General features: G+C 43.1%; 1 protein-coding gene across 1 annotated transcript; it reads left to right on the forward strand.

Annotated features, from left to right (window-relative positions):
• Nucleotides 1-1957: 1957 nt before the first annotated feature.
• LOC134124394 (NLR family CARD domain-containing protein 3-like) lies at nt 1958-15913 on the forward strand. Its single transcript, XM_062560709.1, has 7 exons — nt 1958-3737; nt 4684-4857; nt 9923-10096; nt 11846-12019; nt 12390-12563; nt 14556-14602; nt 14722-15913. The coding sequence occupies exons 1-7, from the start codon at nt 2218-2220 to the stop codon at nt 15273-15275; spliced, it is 2817 nt and encodes a 938-aa protein (XP_062416693.1). The 5' UTR covers nt 1958-2217; the 3' UTR covers nt 15276-15913.
• The last annotated feature ends 2117 nt before the right edge of the window (nt 15914-18030 follow it).

Raw genomic sequence — 18030 nt, forward strand, 5'->3', positions numbered from 1 at the left:
CACTTTATTCAGTGGGCCTCGGTTTATAACTGTTCGGTTCTATAAGATTCTCCCCACCGAACGGGGCATCAGGAGAGGACACGTTGTTCTAACTCGTTTGTAGTTTTTTATTAAGCCGATTGATTCCACAATTACAGCTGTAATTTTCCACATAGCAGGTTATAAACCTGTATAAATAAAAAGGGGTTACAGTGTAAACAACATTATTTCAACAATGCAAAATATACCATGGTTCTTTAACATATAGTATCTGGTCTTATAAATATTATTATACTATATATATATTTATCTATTTATTATAAGTGTTAACTGAGTGACTACCAAACATTTAATCATAGAAACACATCAATCAAATTTACACATTAAACTCATAGTCCCAAACCACAAGGGTGTACATCAGTAAACGGGAGTAAAAAGAGTGTAGTTTTAGATAGTGGCGCCGTGCGTAGCAACCCATTAACAAAATAGACCGATTTACTACATTTCCCATACAGCACCGCAACCAGGAAGTAGTGAGTGTGACAGCGAAACCGCTCCAATTCCAAACGCTTTCGAGCCGACAGCGATTATCATACGGAGCAAATAACATCTAAACCAGAGCAGCGTAACAGGCAAACACACATAAAACAGCTCAAATGAAACAACAACAGCAGCTTACCGGTGGCGCATCTCTCCTGACGAGACCACCTGCCAGCAAATGCTCGCTTCCCCTTATAGCCCGTGACGTCAATCAATTAAGTGAACCACCCACCTGTGTTACCCCGCTGCCCGGTGACGTAGTCAACGCTACAATGACAGAACTCATTATCTTCATCTAACTGGTCCTTATGTGTTAAAGTGTGAATCATTAACTGTAAACATCCTCAGATGTAAACACAATGTGAGCTAGTTCCTCCACATCAGGATCAGCAAAGGTCACATCTGGAGACCGATGACTGGAACTGATCATGTGATTAGAATGAACTCAGTGCTCTGTGGACCAGCTGACGTGGTCTCTGGACTCCATGCAAAGTTTCAGTAGGGTTACGTCCCTTTGGCCCCCTCTGTCTCCTTCTCTATGTTCTTGTTTGCAGATTGGAGACGGGTGGAGCTGGAGTCTTTGTTAGAGTATGCGTTTGTTTGAGTACACCTCTCAACACCTACACTTCTTACATTCATCCATGCATTTCCATTACACCCCTCATATGCCTACTTTCACACTTCCCCAGTTTATATAGTATATATCTTATTATTTGTTAGTTCTCAAATAAAACCTCTGTTATTTTTTTAAGTTGACGTGTGGACTCCCTTGTTTGTCACTTTCCCCGAAGTAAAGAAACCACAAGACCCACCAGACTCACCAAATAGCGCTTAATTACTACCAGAAGACAGAGGGGGCCAGAGGGACGTAACGGTAGACTGTGTGAAAAGGTCCAAAGACTAGTTTCAGAATATCTAAGGAGACTTCTAGAGGTCAGGGGACGGACTAAAGAGGTCTGGAGTAGTTCCATAAAACTTTGTACCAGATGCAGTCTGGAGACGTTGTTTTTATGACCCACAGTAAGAACTAAAAACAACTGTCACTCAACTAATAAACTGTCCGTCATCATCGACAGTCTTCAGCATCTGGTTTCCATGGTTATCAGTCATGACAGAAGCCATTATCTTTACCTAATGGTGTATTGGTGTTCATGGTCCAAGGACCATGTGAGCTGATGTTTCATGTTCCTCCACAGAGAGGACCAGAAGAGCTCAGAGGTTCCCACAGGTCAGTCTGACCTGAGGAGATCGAAGCAGGAGGAGTGTCTGCAGAGCAGTAAGAGGGTTTCTCTACAGACTTACCATGCTGATGAATGAGACCTTTACTAATGTCTCAAGAGATGGACAGAATATATTTATGGAGTCATTCTCTGAGGACATGTTGAAATGTATTCTGTAACTTATTGTTGTCTTCATTCAGGACTTGCTGTAGATTGTCAGCGTGAACTCAAATCCAACCTGAAGAAGAGGTTCCAGTGTGTGTTTGAGGGCATCGCTAAAGCAGGAAACCCAACCCTTCTGAATGAGATCTACACAGAGCTCTACATCACAGAGGGAGGGGCTGCAGAGGTCAATCAAGAACATGAGGTCAGACAGATTGAAACAGCATCCAGGAGACCAGCCAGACCAGAAACCACCATTAGACTAGAAGACCTCCTCAAAGCCTCAGGTGGAGGAGAAGAACCAATCAGAACAGTGATGACTAAGGGAGTGGCTGGCATTGGGAAAACAGTCTTAACACAGAAGTTCACTCTGGACTGGGCTGAAGACAAAGACCACCAGGACATAGAGTTCACATTTCCATTCACCTTCAGAGAGCTGAATGTGCTGAGAGAGAAGAAGTTCAGCTTGGTGGGACTTGTTCATCACTTCTTCAGTGAAACCAGAGCAGCAGGAATCTGCAGGTTTGAAGAGTTCCAGGTTGTCTTCATCTTTGACGGTCTGGATGAGTGTCGACTTCCTCTGGACTTCCACAACAATGAGATCCTGACTGATGTCACAGAGACCTCCTCAGTGGATGTGCTCCTCACAAACCTCATCAGGGGGAAGCTGCTTCCCTCTGCTCGCCTCTGGATAACCACACGACCTGCAGCAGCCAATCAGATCCCTCCTGAGTGTGTTGGCATGGTGACAGAGGTCAGAGGGTTCACTGACCCCCAGAAGGAGGAGTACTTCATGAAGAGGTTCAGAGTTGAGGAGCAGGCCAGCAGGATCATCTCTCACATCAAGACCTCACGAAGCCTCCACATCATGTGCCACATCCCAGTCTTCTGCTGGATCACTGGTACAGTTCTAGAGGATGTGTTGAAGACCAGAGAGGGAGGACAGCTGCCAACGAGCCTGACTGAGATGTACATCCACTTCCTGGTGGTTCAGTCCAAAGTGAAGAATGTCAAGTACGATGGAGGAGCTGAGACGGATCCACACTGGAGTCCAGAGAGCAGGAAGATGATCGAGTCACTGGGAAAACTGGCCTTTGATCAGCTGCAGAAAGGCCACCTGATCTTCTATGAATCCGACCTGACAGAGTGTGGCATCGATATCAGAGCAGCCTCAAGGTACTCAGGAGTGTTCACTCAGATCTTTAGAGAGGAGAGCGGACTGTACCAGGACAAGGTGTTCTGCTTCGTCCATCTGAGTGTTCAGGAGTTTCTGGCTGCTCTTCATGTCCATCTGACCTTCATGAACTCTAGTGTCAATCTGCTGTCAGAAGAACAAACAACTTCCTTGTTGTCTAAAGTCTTCAGAGACAAACTTAAACCAAAATATCTCTACCAGAGTGCTGTGGACCAGGCCTTACAGAGTCCTAATGGACACCTGGACTTGTTCCTCCGCTTCCTCCTGGGTCTTTCACTGGAGACCAATCAGACTCTCCTACAAGGTCTGCTGACACAGACAAGAAGTCGCTTAAAGACCAATCAGAAGACAGTCCAGTACATCAAGAAGAAAATCAATGAGAATGTGTCTCCAGAGAAAAGCATCAATCTGTTCCACTGTCTGAATGAACTGAAGGATGGTTCTCTCGTGGAGGAGATCCAACAGGCCCTTAGTTCAGGACTCTCCACAGATAAACTATCTCCTGCTCAGTGGTCAGCTTTAGTCTTCATCTTACTGTCATCACAAGAAGATCTGGAGGTGTTTGACCTGAAGACATACTCTGCTTCAGAGAAGGCTCTTCTGAGGCTGCTGCCAGTGGTCAAAGCCTCCAACAAAGCTCTGTAAGTACAGAGAGTCAGATTCATTCATCAAGACTTAAACATGCTGCATCTTTTCTACTTATTGTTCAGATTTTCTTCATTGTTTAATGTCTTATTTACACTCTGTTCTCTCTTCATCTTTTTTTAAAACAAGTCAGATGATAGAGAAGCCTAACTTTGTATTTGGCTCTAATAAACAACATTAAATATCTCTGCCTCATCCTGATATGGATACTACAGTACTTCCTTTAAACAGTAGAGCACAATTAACACTTTTACTGGACAATTTTTTGGGGGGATCTCTTTCTTTCTATGATCTATGTATTTGTTCAATAGGATTACAGATTTCATGAGCATAGCTTTTTACCAGGAAATGAACCAGAACTATGGAGCCAGAGAAACTATTCTTAGAGACAAAACTCATGGCAAAAAGCCCTTTTTGTTTTCATGACATCACATGAACCTTGTAGACAAGACAAATGTATTTGTATAATTAATGGATGAAAGAGAAAAGGTGGGAGGGAGACTGAAGACTTTAATGTTTCTCTCTATAGTGATGATCTGCTGAGAGTTTGATGGTGGATTATTTCTGATTTAGTAAGTAAAAAACATGAAATCAGAAGATGAAGAATAACTTCTCATTTACACTCACTTTGTTCTCTCTTCATCTTTCTTTAAAACAAGTCAGATAGAGGATAAAGAAGCCTTACTTTGTAATTAGCTCTAAAGAACAACATAAAATATCACGGCCTCATCCTGATATTGATACTACAGTACTTCCTTTAAACAGTAGAACAGAATTAACTGATTTCTTCCTCTAGTTTGAAGTGGAACTAAAGAAATTGGAAAACTCTTTTACTGAACACATTTTCTTTGCTCTTTCTAATTTATTTTAGTTCAAAATCATCAAAGAGCATTTAATTTCAACACAAGTTATTTTTCTTCTTGTTGATTGTTGTCTCTTCAGACTGAGTGACTGTAACCTCTCAGAGAGAAGCTGTGAAGCTCTCTCCTCAGTTCTCAGCTCACAGTCCTCAAGTCTGAGAGAACTGGATCTGAGTAACAACGACCTGCAGGATTCAGGAGTGAAGCTGCTGTGTGATGGACTGAAGAGTCCACACTGTGACCTGGAGGCTCTCAGGTCAGGATTCTATCAATGTCCACTTGGTGTCTTTATTTAATCCAATGGTACCTTTCTAACCTTCATAAGATTCTTTCTGCTTGCATGATTTAAATCAAATTTGTATTTTTCCCATATTTCCATGAACATGTAGATATTATTTTCAATATAAGGTTAAGAATAGAAATATTGGAGATCAATTATAGTTATCAGTAATGTTATCAGATTGCTGATATACATTAGTGGGTGTTTGGTTATAACTGGAAACCAGTGAGTAACAACTGTTACGGCCAGCTCGTTTTGACCGCACATAAAGAACACAAGCCCACTGAAATTAACTGCACAAGTTTATTCCATCTTGTACAATAACTAAGTACACAAACAAAGTCCTGGTTCAGAGTGACGTCTCCTGAGGCAGTCGCTCTCCGGGAGAAAGAGGCGCCCGTTGAGAGGGGAAACCAGCCTTTTATCCCCTCCACAATCAAAAGTAAATTGGGGAGCAGGGGTGTGCGATCTCCCACGCCCTCCCTGGAAGACACCGCCACCAGCAGGCAAGCGGGTGAAGGGCGGGGTCGTAACACCTCCCTCCTCAAAAAGGATTCGACCACGAATCTTTTCTCGAGAAAGAGAACTTCCATCCTCATCAGCATTCTCCAAAGAATCTTCACTCGTGCTGTTAAAGAGAGGAGACGATTCTGGAAAAGAGTCACAAGAGTTTACTACATTCACAACAACAGAACAAACAGGATCTGTATATAACTTCAACAAGTTGCTGTGACAGACTTGTGGTTTTTTTCTCCGGTCAGGAGTATTCAACAGATAGTTATTATCTGAAAGACGTTTAGCCACACTGTAGGGTCCTGTGAATTTAGCTTGAAATGGGTTGGCAGGTAGAGGCAACAAAGCCAGTACTTGTTCACCAACCTGAAACTCTCTCAGCTTAGCTTTCCTGTCAAAATGTTTTTGCATTTTCATTTGAGACTTACTCAACTTCTTTTTAGCGAGAGCTCGTGCCTCATACAGTCTACGGCGGAATCCACCCACGTAATCTGATATATTCTCAGAAGGTTCAGACGTTCGCCACTCATCAGCTAACACAGCCGTAGGTCCCCGCACTACATTCATTTGGGCTGAACCCAAGGCTTTCTTGGATTACCTCACGTATCGCTAGTAACATCCACGGCAGACCTTCTTCCCAATCCGCATCGAGCTCCACACAATATGACCTCAAAAGGGACTTCAGGGTTTGATGAAACCTCTCAAGAACTCCTTGACTTTGCGGATGATAAGCACTAGAAATATTGTGTTTGACTCTCAGTTGACGCAGGGCTTTTGAGAACTGTTTGGACATAAAGTTCGAACCCTGATCGGACTGAATAACTTTGGGAATTCCAAAGGTCGACATAAAATTAGTGAGGGCCTTCAGGACAGATTTTGTGGTGATAGACCTTAACGGATAAGCAGCTGGATAACGAGTAGTCTGGCACATAACAGTTAAAAGGTATTGGTGACCAGTCTTAGACCTGGGCAGAGGACCAACACAGTCAACTATTAAATGGTCGAAAGGAGTGGACACGACAGTAATAGGCTATAATGGAGCTACAGGCACTTTTTGATTTGGCTTACCGGTAATCTGGCATGTATGACAGGATCGAATGTGTTTTGCTACATCGCGTTTTACTTTAGGCCAATAAAACTGTCGCAAAACCCGATCATACGTTTTATGGACGCCGGTATGACCAGCAAGACCTTGATGAGCCAAATGCAACACAGCATCTCTCATCGAAAAAGGACCCACAATCTGTGTTTTAGGTTCCAGCGAAACTGCTTTATGCAGGACCACTGTTCGACAAAGCAGACCATCATCAAGAAAGTACGAAGAGGATTGATGATCAGAACGCTTCTTAGACGCTGCTGCAGAAAATAAAGACTTAAGAGTGTCATCGCTCTGTTGAGCTCTAATTAAGTCCTCTCGAGAGACCTGGAACAAAGAAGATAGAGAACAGTCATCAACATTTGAGAGATCAACATGGGTTTTCTCAGGAGTGGACAGAACCACAGGTGTAGCAGCAGATTCACTTTGCAGCACTGTAGAATCTGTCTGCAACGAAGAGCAGGACTTCAGGTCTTTTTGTTCAGGACATTTAGACTCCTCAGATCCTTGCTCACCTGTGTTCAAAGTATAAAAGAAAGTGTCATGTAATGGAACTTCAACTTGATTATCAGATTGTGGTTTTGCCATGGATCGAGTAACTGCGCAGGCTGGAAATAAATCAGGAAATTCTCTACAGTTGTCCACATCAGGTTTCCTGGGCATAGATGAGATTATGGGCAGAGCTGCAACACCACTCCGTCCCCAAACATTTCCACCTGCTAAATCATTTCCCAGAATAAACGTAATCCCAGGGACTGGAAGTGCAGAACGAACACCAACTACTACATCACCAGATACGATGGCTGAGGACAGATGGATTCGATGTAAAGGCACTTCAACAAACCCCATCTCAAAACCTCGCACTAGTACCTGAGATCCAGTAGCGGTTTCAGTCGTTAAAGGCAAAATTCCCTCTAAAAGAAACGACTGTGCGGCTCCTGTGTCTCGAAGAAGACGCACTGGCAGTTTCCTTTGAACCAAGCAATGACACGTTCCCTTCAGTTATGAAAGGTGTATAGTCCACGGACGAACTTACACTCTGATCAACAGATTTATCCTTAGAATTGGATAAATGACAATCGTTCTCCTCACAAGTGTCAATGGTCAACGGTAAAGTGGAAACCAAAGCAACAGGTTTTGAAAATCTCTTTCCTTTTAAGAACAAGACAGTCAGATATTTTATGACCAGGCTTTTTACAGTAAAAGCAAACCATGTCTCGTGAGAGTGCAATTTTACTAGAATGTTCAGCAACTGTCGCCTTAATATTCCTACTCATCACAGGAGACTTCGTCTTAGGTTGAAAGCAAAACTTAGACTTACTCATGTCGCTGGTTTTAGGACAGACTGAACTGAATGACCCACGATAGGTTAACACAAATTCATCAGCCATGACAGCTGCTTCAGAAAGTGTATCCACCTTGTGTTCAGTGAGATACCTGGCTACAACATGAGGAACACAATGTTTAAACTCCTCCAAGAGGACTAATTCTCTTAACTGTTCTTTAGTTGTAACTTTCCTTGAAGTACACCAACGATCGAACAAGTTCTCCTTTTCTCTGGCAAATTCAACGTGAGTACATTCATCAGTTTTACTCAAATTTCTAAATTTCTGACGATATGCCTCAGGCACGAGTTCATATGCATGTAGCACAGCAGATTTCACGACCTCATACTCACCACTCTGTTCCAGTGAGAGTGCAGAATAAACTTCCTGTGCTTTACCTGTGAACACACACTGTAACAATAAGGTCCAAAAGCTTTTCGGCCATTTCATGGACAAAGCAACACGTTCAAAGTGATAGAAATATTTATCCACTTCCTTCTCAGAGAATGGCGGAACTAATTTCATATTTCTGTGAACAAACACAGGTTCACCTGGATTTGCCCGCTGCGGTAAACCAGGAGGCAAATTCGCTTGTGAAACTTCAGCGGTCTTTACTGCTAACTCCAACTCCAACTTCTTTATCTGAAACGCTTTCTCGGCACGTTCCTTCTCAACCTCAAACTCCATTCTTCGCATGGCTAACTGGTATTCTCTTTCTGCCGCGCGCTCTTTCATAGCGCGATCGTCGCGTTCAGCACGAATTTTCGCGGCCTCTAAACACAATTGCTTCTCTTGCACAGACAATTCAGGAAATTTGGTCTCACCTTCACTATCAACCTCAGCAGGGGTCGGCACAAACGATTCACTAATTACCTCCATAACTCCTCTATCCACAAGTGATCGCTTCAACGTAGTCATCATAGTTTCCTTCAGCCTTTTTTCCTGAGAAGTAAGATCAACACTGAAGTGTTCGGCAACTTGTACCAACTGCTCCTTTGTACAACTCTCAAGCAAAGCTGCTGATGGACACGCAAAGAAATCTTCGAGCACCGAAGACATTTTGTTCGTATTTGTATACGCACAGTGACACAAACGAGACTACTATCTAACACACGTGAGACGCTGTTTACTCGAAATACAACTCCCATAAGCCACTGCTTCTAAATAGGAATCACGTCACCGTATTCCACAACCTTCATTCACAAAACTTCCGAAGACTTCCCACAAGTCAAAACATAGTGTAAGCGCGAAAAGAAACCGCACTCTACACATGAACACAATGATTTATCTTTACTTATTTTGTAGAATGGTTTACCGTTTATAATACGAGAAAACTCCAGCCCCTAACTCAGAACACACTAACTGAATCCTACCTGGTCTTCAGAGATGTACCGGGCTCGAGGCGACATTAAACGCTGAGCTCCGCGACAATCAGTACAACTGAAAGTCCGGAAGCGTACCCCCTACAGAGAGCGAATCTCCACCCAGGATAACCTCCAAAAACAAGAAAGGCAAAATAACAAAACAAAAAACAGTGCTCCGTTGGAAGGACTGTTTTCACAATCCAGCTGGAAACACTCTAAACTAACCAGAGTTCTCCATTATAAAGGTAACCATTCACAAAAATACACACACATACAACCAATACTCACTAACGTTTCCTACCCCCATAGGAATCTCGGACGAGCCCCCAATTTATGTTACGGCCAGCTCGTTTTGACCGCACATAAAGAACACAAGCCCACTGAAATTAACTGCACAAGTTTATTCCATCTTGTACAATAACTAAGTACACAAACAAAGTCCTGGTTCAGAGTGACGTCTCCTGAGGCAGTCGCTCTCCGGGAGAAAGAGGCGCGCGTTGAGAGGGGAAACCAGCCTTTTATCCCCTCCACAATCAAAAGTAAATTGGGGAGCAGGGGTGTGCGATCTCCCACGCCCTCCCTGGAAGACACCGCCACCAGCAGGCAAGCAGGTGAAGGGCGGGGTCGTAACACAATGCTGATGTGACCCCTCAGTAGCCAACAGTATCTCAGTCTTGCAGTGATGTTCGGGCCCTCACAGCTCCCTCAGGTCATGTGACATGCATGTTTTTTTGTGTCTGCAGGCTGTCAGGCTGTTTGATCACAGAGGAAGGCTGTGCTTCTCTGGTCTCAGCTCTGAGCTCCAACCCCTCCCACCTGAGAGAGCTGGACCTGAGCTACAACCATCCAGGAGACTCTGGGGTGAAGATGCGGTCTGATGGAGTGAAGGATCCTCACTGGAGACTGGAGACTCTCAGGTATGAAGACACCTGCTGCAGCCACAGACCATCAGTCTGGTAGAGGAGGAAGAGCTGGAGACCTTTTCTCTGTCCCACTGTCAGTCTGGTTAATATGACCTTGTCACACCAAGCTGACCTCAAACTACCAGAGACCCATCAGACTGTTTCCCACATGAGACCATCAACACAGACACAAGTAGTGATGGAACAGAAACCAGGATGAACCTAAACAGGGAGGAAGGTGATGAGAGGCTTGTGTCTCTGGAGTCTTGTCTCCACGTTATAAGAGAGGACAGTGATGTATCCTGACACGTTTGAGTGGGAATGAGTCCACATTGTCACACTGCAGGTTTGTGGGCTTTTATCAGACAACACTTGGATGTTTAGATCCTGGTTATCTGCCTCCAGTGTGTGTTGTCCTGTAATCCAGACACTATTATTACAAGACAGTCAAAGATGCATCTTTTCAAATGGTTGGGATGGATCACATTAAGAATGTTTGGTGTTTTAAAGGAGTTAAGCTTCTTGTGGTTTTGTTGCTTTGCACTGAGAGCCAGTTCGCTGGAGGATAAGAGTGGACTTGTTGAAACTACAGGTGACAGTTGGCCACAGACTCTCAGTGAAGCACCAACAGCTCATTGTGGACCTGGTGGGTCAGACCCCAAAGAGGATTGTTGAGGACTGGACCAAAGTTCTAGGGGGACTCAGGGAGTTTTCTGTGGCTGCAGACCCACCTGAGCTGTAAAATCTTAACCTGCAGACTACAGGGGATGGAAACCAGTGTTGACTGTTGCTAGGAGACGGAATGTGAACAGTGTCACAGTGAGACCCTTTGGACCTCCCTCAGAGGGTTTGTGGTGCTGTAGGGATTTCAGGCTACTTTCTCCTTCATCCGACAAAACTCGGGACAAAAAGCCCTTTTTGTGAATTTCATTGTTTCTATGACATCACATGAACCTTGTAGACAAGACAAATGTATTTGTATAATTAATGGATGAAAGAGAAAAGGTGGGAGGGAGACTGAAGACTTTAATGTTTCTCTCTATAGTGATGATCTGCTGAGAGTTTGATGGTGGATTATTTCTGATTTAGTAAGTAAAAAACATGAAATCAAAAAATGAAGAATAACTTCTCATTTACACTCACTTTGTTCTCTCTTCATCTTTCTTTAAAACAAGTCAGATAGAGGATAAAGAAGACTTACTGTCACACCCGGGCTGGGGCAGGATGCAGTGAGGACTCAGGCGCAGAGTTTCTCGATCCAAAGTGCTCTTTATTCTCAAACTTAAGACGTGCTCCAACGACGAGGGACATTTAGACAATGACGCGACAAAGGACAACAGGCACACAGGGCTTAAATACACAAGGGAGGTGCAGGTGATTGGACACAGGTGGAGACAATCACGCAATCACAAGACAAGGCAGGAAGTGAAGTTAACCCAGGACCACAAGAGACATGAAACTTCAAACTAAAACAGGAAGCGAGGCCAAACCGTGACACTTACTTTGTAATTAGCTCTAAAGAACAACATAAAATATCACGGCCTCATCCTGATATTGATACTACAGTACTTCCTTTAAACAGTAGAACAGAATTAACTGATTTCTTCCTCTAGTTTGAAGTGGAACTAAAGAAATTGGAAAACACTTTTACTGAACACATTTTCTTTGCTCTTTCTAATTTATTTTAGTTCAAAATCATCATCAAAGAGCATTTAATTTCAACACAAATGTTATTTTTCTTCTTGTTGATTGTTGTCTCTTCAGACTCAGTGACTGTGACCTCTCAGAGAGAAGCTGTGAAGCTCTCTCCTCAGTTCTCAGCTCACAGTCCTCAAGTCTGAGAGAACTGGATCTGAGTAACAACGACCTGCAGGATTCAGGAGTAAAGCTGCTGTGTGATGGACTGAAGAGTCCACACTGCGACCTGGAGGCTCTCAGGTCAGGATTCTATCAATGTCCACTTGGTGTCTTTATTTAATCCAACGGTACCTTTCTAACCTTCATAAGATTCTTTCTGCTTGCATGATTTAAATCAAATTTGTATTTTTCCCATATTTCCATGAACATGTAGATATTATTTTCAATATAAGGTTAAGAATAGAAATATTGGAGATCAATTATAGTTATCAGTAATGTTATCAGATTGCTGATATACATTAGTGGGTGTTTGGTTATAACTGGAAACCAGTGAGTAACCATGCTGATGTGACCCCTCAGTAGCCAACAGTATCTCAGTCTTGCAGTGATGTTCGGGCCCTCACAGCTCCCTCAGGTCATGTGACACGTGTGTTGTTTTGTGTGTCTGCAGCCTGTCAGGCTGTCTGATCACAAAGGAAGGCTGTGCTTCTCTGGTCTCAGCTCTGAGCTCCAACCCCTCCCACCTGAGAGAGCTGGACCTGAGCTACAACCATCCAGGAGACTCTGGACTGAAGATGCTGTCTGATGGACTGGAGGATCCTCACTGGAGACTGGAGACTCTCAGGTATGAAGACACCTGCTGCAGCCACAGACCATCAGTCTGGTAGAGGAGGGAGAGCTGGAGACCTTTTCTCTGTCACACTGTCAGCCTGGTTAATATGACCTTGTCACACCAAGCTGACCTCAAACTACCAGAGACTCATCAAACTTTTTGTGGTTAGACCATCAATACAGACAGAAGTAGTGAGGGAATATGGAAGTAAATATGTGTCATCGGGTTTTGAAAGAAAAACGTGATTGAATTTATAGCACTGAATATTTATGCATTGAAATTATGTATCTGAATGTTTTCAACGTTAAAATACTGCAAAAAATTCAACCGCAAAATATTCAACCGCAAGAAATTCAACCACAACATCCGGGGCACTAAGGAAGAGCAATCGATTCTAGATTCAAGATCAGGAGCGTGCGTCAAGCTGAAGGAGCGAGCACCCAATACACCTTGGGCATCAGATTGTATCCATGTCCAATAATAACAGGGCTTTAACTCTTCTTCATGCCATCAGTGTGGTTTGTGTCTGTAAGATTCCGTAATAGACAGCTGACATTTGTACATTAACAGACTGTGTTGGACATGAACTAAGCGGAAGTTAAACGAGAGCGTACAGCCGCTCACAATACGCCTCTTCTTCTAGTTGTGAATTTATTTAATGATGCTGAGATCCTTCGACAAGCTGTTAGCAGTGATTGGCGGAGTTTTGAAACCAGGAACGCGCTTGAAGAGGCACATGAGCCGCTGTATTGTAGTGGGGGGGTTGGGTCAGCGGCCTTAGCGGAGTGTGCAGACGCATAAACCCGACAGGACATGCAGGAATAACCGCAGTAGTGCCGAGTGTGGAAAGTGGTCGGTGGAAGGATCCTTTTTCTGATCTCAGTTGGGTATTAAGCGGCATTCAAGTCCACGTAACGTTAAATGAGTCTTCATGACCAAGGGTAAACTTTATTGAGGATCTGGCACAACACAGCGACCTGCAAGTAGCGCAGAGTCTTACATAAAGGGATGTACGTCTTAATGCGAGGCTTTAGAATTTATCTCAAAAGGATCCTGTATTTGCTCATAAAGTCTGAAACGAGAACCCATTTTTCAGTGACGGTGTTACGTGCCTACTGGTTTTTGAACCTACTGGTTTTTGAACCTACTGGTTTGGCTACGGGTGCGTGTTTGTTTTCCCCCGGCAGGCAGGTGTTGTCTGCCTCCGTCACTTGAGTCGTCACATATTTGCAAACATATTGTTGAAAATGTTCAAAAATGCATCCCATATCCATTGCAGCGATTACGATTGTATAAGTGAGCACTACGTCACTGCCACGTATGAAGAAATACATAAATACGGTGGCCACTAAGGAGCTGAAATCAGCTTAACCATTTTTATCTAACACTGTACTGAATGATTTACCATCCATCTAATACAGTAAAGTTAACGGTGACAATTTCAATGATAAATTAGTCAAGTTATTGGTTGTAGTCACGTAAAATCACACTAATGATTAGGGTTGCCACCAGTCCCTTAAAATACGGAATAGTCCTGTATTTCCCGAGATTTCGTCAATCCAGGATCCCATGCAAATGTTTGTCCCTGATTGGGTAATTCTCGCTGCCATTGTTGGTTTGATTGGCCTGAAACAAATCAGAGTCAGTTCCCCTCAGGAGGTGGTGGAGACCAAACACAGAGCTAAAAGAGAGAATAGTGGACTATCTTGTTACACAGAAATACTTTGGAAGATGATCACATGTCACATGTTGTGTTTACAGCTTGTTGCATGCAGGTTTAAACATTTGATTCACTGACTGCTGAAGGAGTGTGAAATGGAAGATGATGCTCAGAATAATACTGCTAATAATAGATGATGAATGAGTGAATGTGATGAGCTGTGGTCATCAGCCAATCAGAAGAAGAAGAGGTGGTCCATGTGGACATGAAGGACCAAGCTGTGTGTATGAGAGTGATGTCATGTCCATGTCTCCATGCTGCTCTGACCCCCCTCCTCCTTTCAGGGTGGAGCCTGCTGGAGTCCAACGGTTGAGACCAGGTGTGAGGAAGTGTAAGTGGGCTTTGAGTTGGATTCATCACACTGTGACATCACTCATTCACCTCTGTGATGTCACTAGATGAACACATGATTAATAACTGCAGCTGTATTGTGTCTTGTTCTCTCATCAGATTCCTGTGAACTCACAATCGACACAAACACAGTTCACAGACAACTCAAACTGACTGACAACAACAGGAAGGTGACACATGTGAAGGAGGTTCAGTCATATCCTGATCATCCAGACAGATTTGACTACTATCGTAACCTGCTGTGTAGAACTGGTCTGACTGGTCGCTGTTACTGGGAGGTCGAGTGGAGAGGAGGAGTTGATGTATCAGTGAGTTACAGAGGAATCAAGAGAAAAGGAGACAGTCAAGATTGTTGCTTAGGACAAAATAATCAGTCCTGGATTCTGTGGTGCTCTAGTGTAGGTTACTCTGTCCGTCACAATAAGACAGTAACACGCATCACCTCCTCCTTCTCCTCCTCTGGTAGAGTAGCAGTGTATGTGGACTGTCCTGCTGGCTTTCTGTCCTTCTACAGAGTCTCCTCTGACAGACTGATCCACCTCCACACCTTCAACACCACATTCACTGAACCTCTTTATCCTGGGTTTGGGCTCTGGTCCTTGTCTGGTTATGGTTCCTGTTCTGGTTCCTCAGTGTCTCTTTGTCCTCTTTAGGACAGTGGAGAACCTTCCTCTCTGCTCACCACATAGTTCAGTCTGTACAGCTGATGGAGGTTCATGTGGGTGCAGGTGGAGCAGGTGAGGGGTACCTGAGCTGGTCTGGACTCTGGGGGTCCACAGCTCTCTGGGACTTGTGGTGTTGCAGATGAACGAGTGAAAGAGCTCAGCGAGGTGTGTTTTAATGTCTCTGTGGATGAATCAATGATCATCATTTAGATGTTGGGTCCAAATTAGGGTTTAATCTTAATTTTCATGTGTCGCAATGTTCAAGAAGAAAATTTATAAAAAAGGTATCGCTCTGCCCTAATATGAGATAAATGTATCTGTATGATAAATGGTCCTTATTTTTCGATCCGATTTTGACTTCAAATCGTTCCAAATGTGTGCAATGAAATCCAATCGAATTTCCTGTCAGTTTTGTTCTGAATAAGAAGAAAGGGTTTAATGACAGATAATATCAGGTACTTCTGTTTTTATTAACGTTGATATACCAGTACAATGTTGAGTCCCTCCATGTATTACTTTGGGAATATAATTGCATGATTTAAGTAAGTTTCTTCTTCTTTTGTTGATTTCAGTTTTTATTTGAACTTTTATTGCAGCAAGAAAATAATGTAACTTTTGTTTTCAGTTCCACAGTAACATTTTCCTTTAATAAAAGTTAAAAAAACTATTGGTTTCAGCTTTAATTTGTTTTCTTCTGTGGTTATAACACGTTTATACACAAATGTGTCATAAATAACACTTTGAGTCACAGTGAAAGATTCAAATCAACAGAAACAAAAACGACAACCAATCATCAGTTTATTTCCTGCACATTTAAAAAGCAAAATAAAAGCTTGTTTTCAGAGATAATGTTCCCTAGTTGTGGAATAGCCCCCCCCCTTTGTTTAACCCCGATCTGTCATTGATGAATTGGCTCTGTGCATCCTTCTCTTATCCATCAGGCCACATGAACACTTCACAGCCAAATTAACCAAAGAAGAATTATGACGCTGGTCTGATTTTCAACAAAAGAGAAACCCAGAAACTTGACAGAAGTAGCAAACAGGCACGTTGTGGGGGGGCTCCACGCAGGTTCAAAGGGGGGCAGGTTTATGATCAGAAAAATAATCAACAAATTATTGATCAACCTTTTCGTTGCAGCTCTGCACCACGAGAGGAAACAAAACCAGACAGTCACATGATCACATAAAGTCACATGATCACACTCAAACAAAACTACAAAACCTTTTAAACCAACACTCTCCGACTGCTTCACTAGCCGATAACAGCTGTGTGGGTGTGCGCTGGTCTGCAGGCCCGGGGTGGGTCATCGGGAGAATCGGGTTCCCAGTGGGCCGCTTCACTTCTGGGCCGGACGAGAATTTCATTTTTGGACATTTGTCACGTTAGTCCATCTTTTCTTAAAGTAGGCTACACACATTCTGAAGGACTGCACATGGTTCTGCGCCTTGTGTCTACGGACTCGTTTCAATTCATGGTTCAAAAGGTTTTCGCTTATTGCAAAGCAAATCACCTCCAGACCAACAGGTGGAAAAACGTGTTTTGATGAAGACGACTTACAGAGTGACGTCTTTGTGTGTGGAACTCGTTCGTTTGTTTATTCATCAGACCTTTTTTTCATCAGATCTGCTGCTTTTCATATATATTTGTCCCGTTTTAATAATGGCGGAATTGTGCTATGAAACCAGAAATGTGCGACTCCGGAAAGGATGCAGTTAGCTGACCAATCACAGCCTTCCGGGCTGCTTGAGCTTGCGTTGCTTTTGAAGTTTATGGGTCGACGAACGCAAACACACAAGAGGGAGTGAAAAGGCAGCAAGGGGGCGCAACTAGACTTGACACCGCAGCCTCTGCATGGGTTGTACCATGCGAGGAAGTTCTCCCCTCCCAAAAAAAGAGTTTTCAAGAGGACAAACAAGTGGCAGCTGGTAAAGAGAGACACAGGCCTAATGATTAGCAACGTAACTATTCTGCAAACGTTGTAGCGTTGGTTAATATTGTTGTATCCTCGACTTATTCACGAGCAAAATATTACATTTAATTAAAATATTCTCCTTTTTATATTACCCACTATATTCATAGACTTTGCAAATATTACGCAAATATTGATAACAAAACTCAAACTTGACCTGTGTGGATGCAGTGAAATTACTCTTAATTTTTGTTTTCTTTGTGGCTTCTGAGCAGCAGATAAGCCAGTCTCCTGCTGAAAATGATGAGCCCGAAATTTGCAACGAAGAGGCCACGACTACAGGGACATGTAGAAAGGATAAAAGAGTTAACATGAATTAAAGTTATTTAATATAAGAAAGAGCAGTATATGACACAGTTATAGATAAAGTGGCTGAAACCAGTGCAATGCTTAGGTGGTCACTAATGCTGTAAATGCTGTTGTAGGATATTAGAAATAAATTGACGACCCGGTTCATAAATTAACTATAAATAAAATGCATTGCAGTGTACACCAGAATACAATAAAGTAATGAGAATGTTGTAAAACCACTGTAATTTTGAGACTGTAATCAATATAATATTACCAATGTACAGTTGTGATTGTATTTAATGTAATGTAACCAACAGTAATGCATTCATGTAATACTTGTAGACTGAGAGACATTCGAAATCCAAGGTCCATTAAACTCACCAGGAGACCACTCCCAGGGGGCGTGGCCAATGACCTTCACAGCTTTACTGACCTGTATAAATACCTGTAGGCGGCCATTGTTCTGGAGTTCGCAGGTAG

Source organism: Pungitius pungitius, unplaced genomic scaffold, assembly GCF_949316345.1.
Source record: "Pungitius pungitius unplaced genomic scaffold, fPunPun2.1 scaffold_84, whole genome shotgun sequence".
In the NCBI taxonomy this organism is placed as follows: domain Eukaryota; kingdom Metazoa; phylum Chordata; class Actinopteri; order Perciformes; family Gasterosteidae; genus Pungitius; species Pungitius pungitius.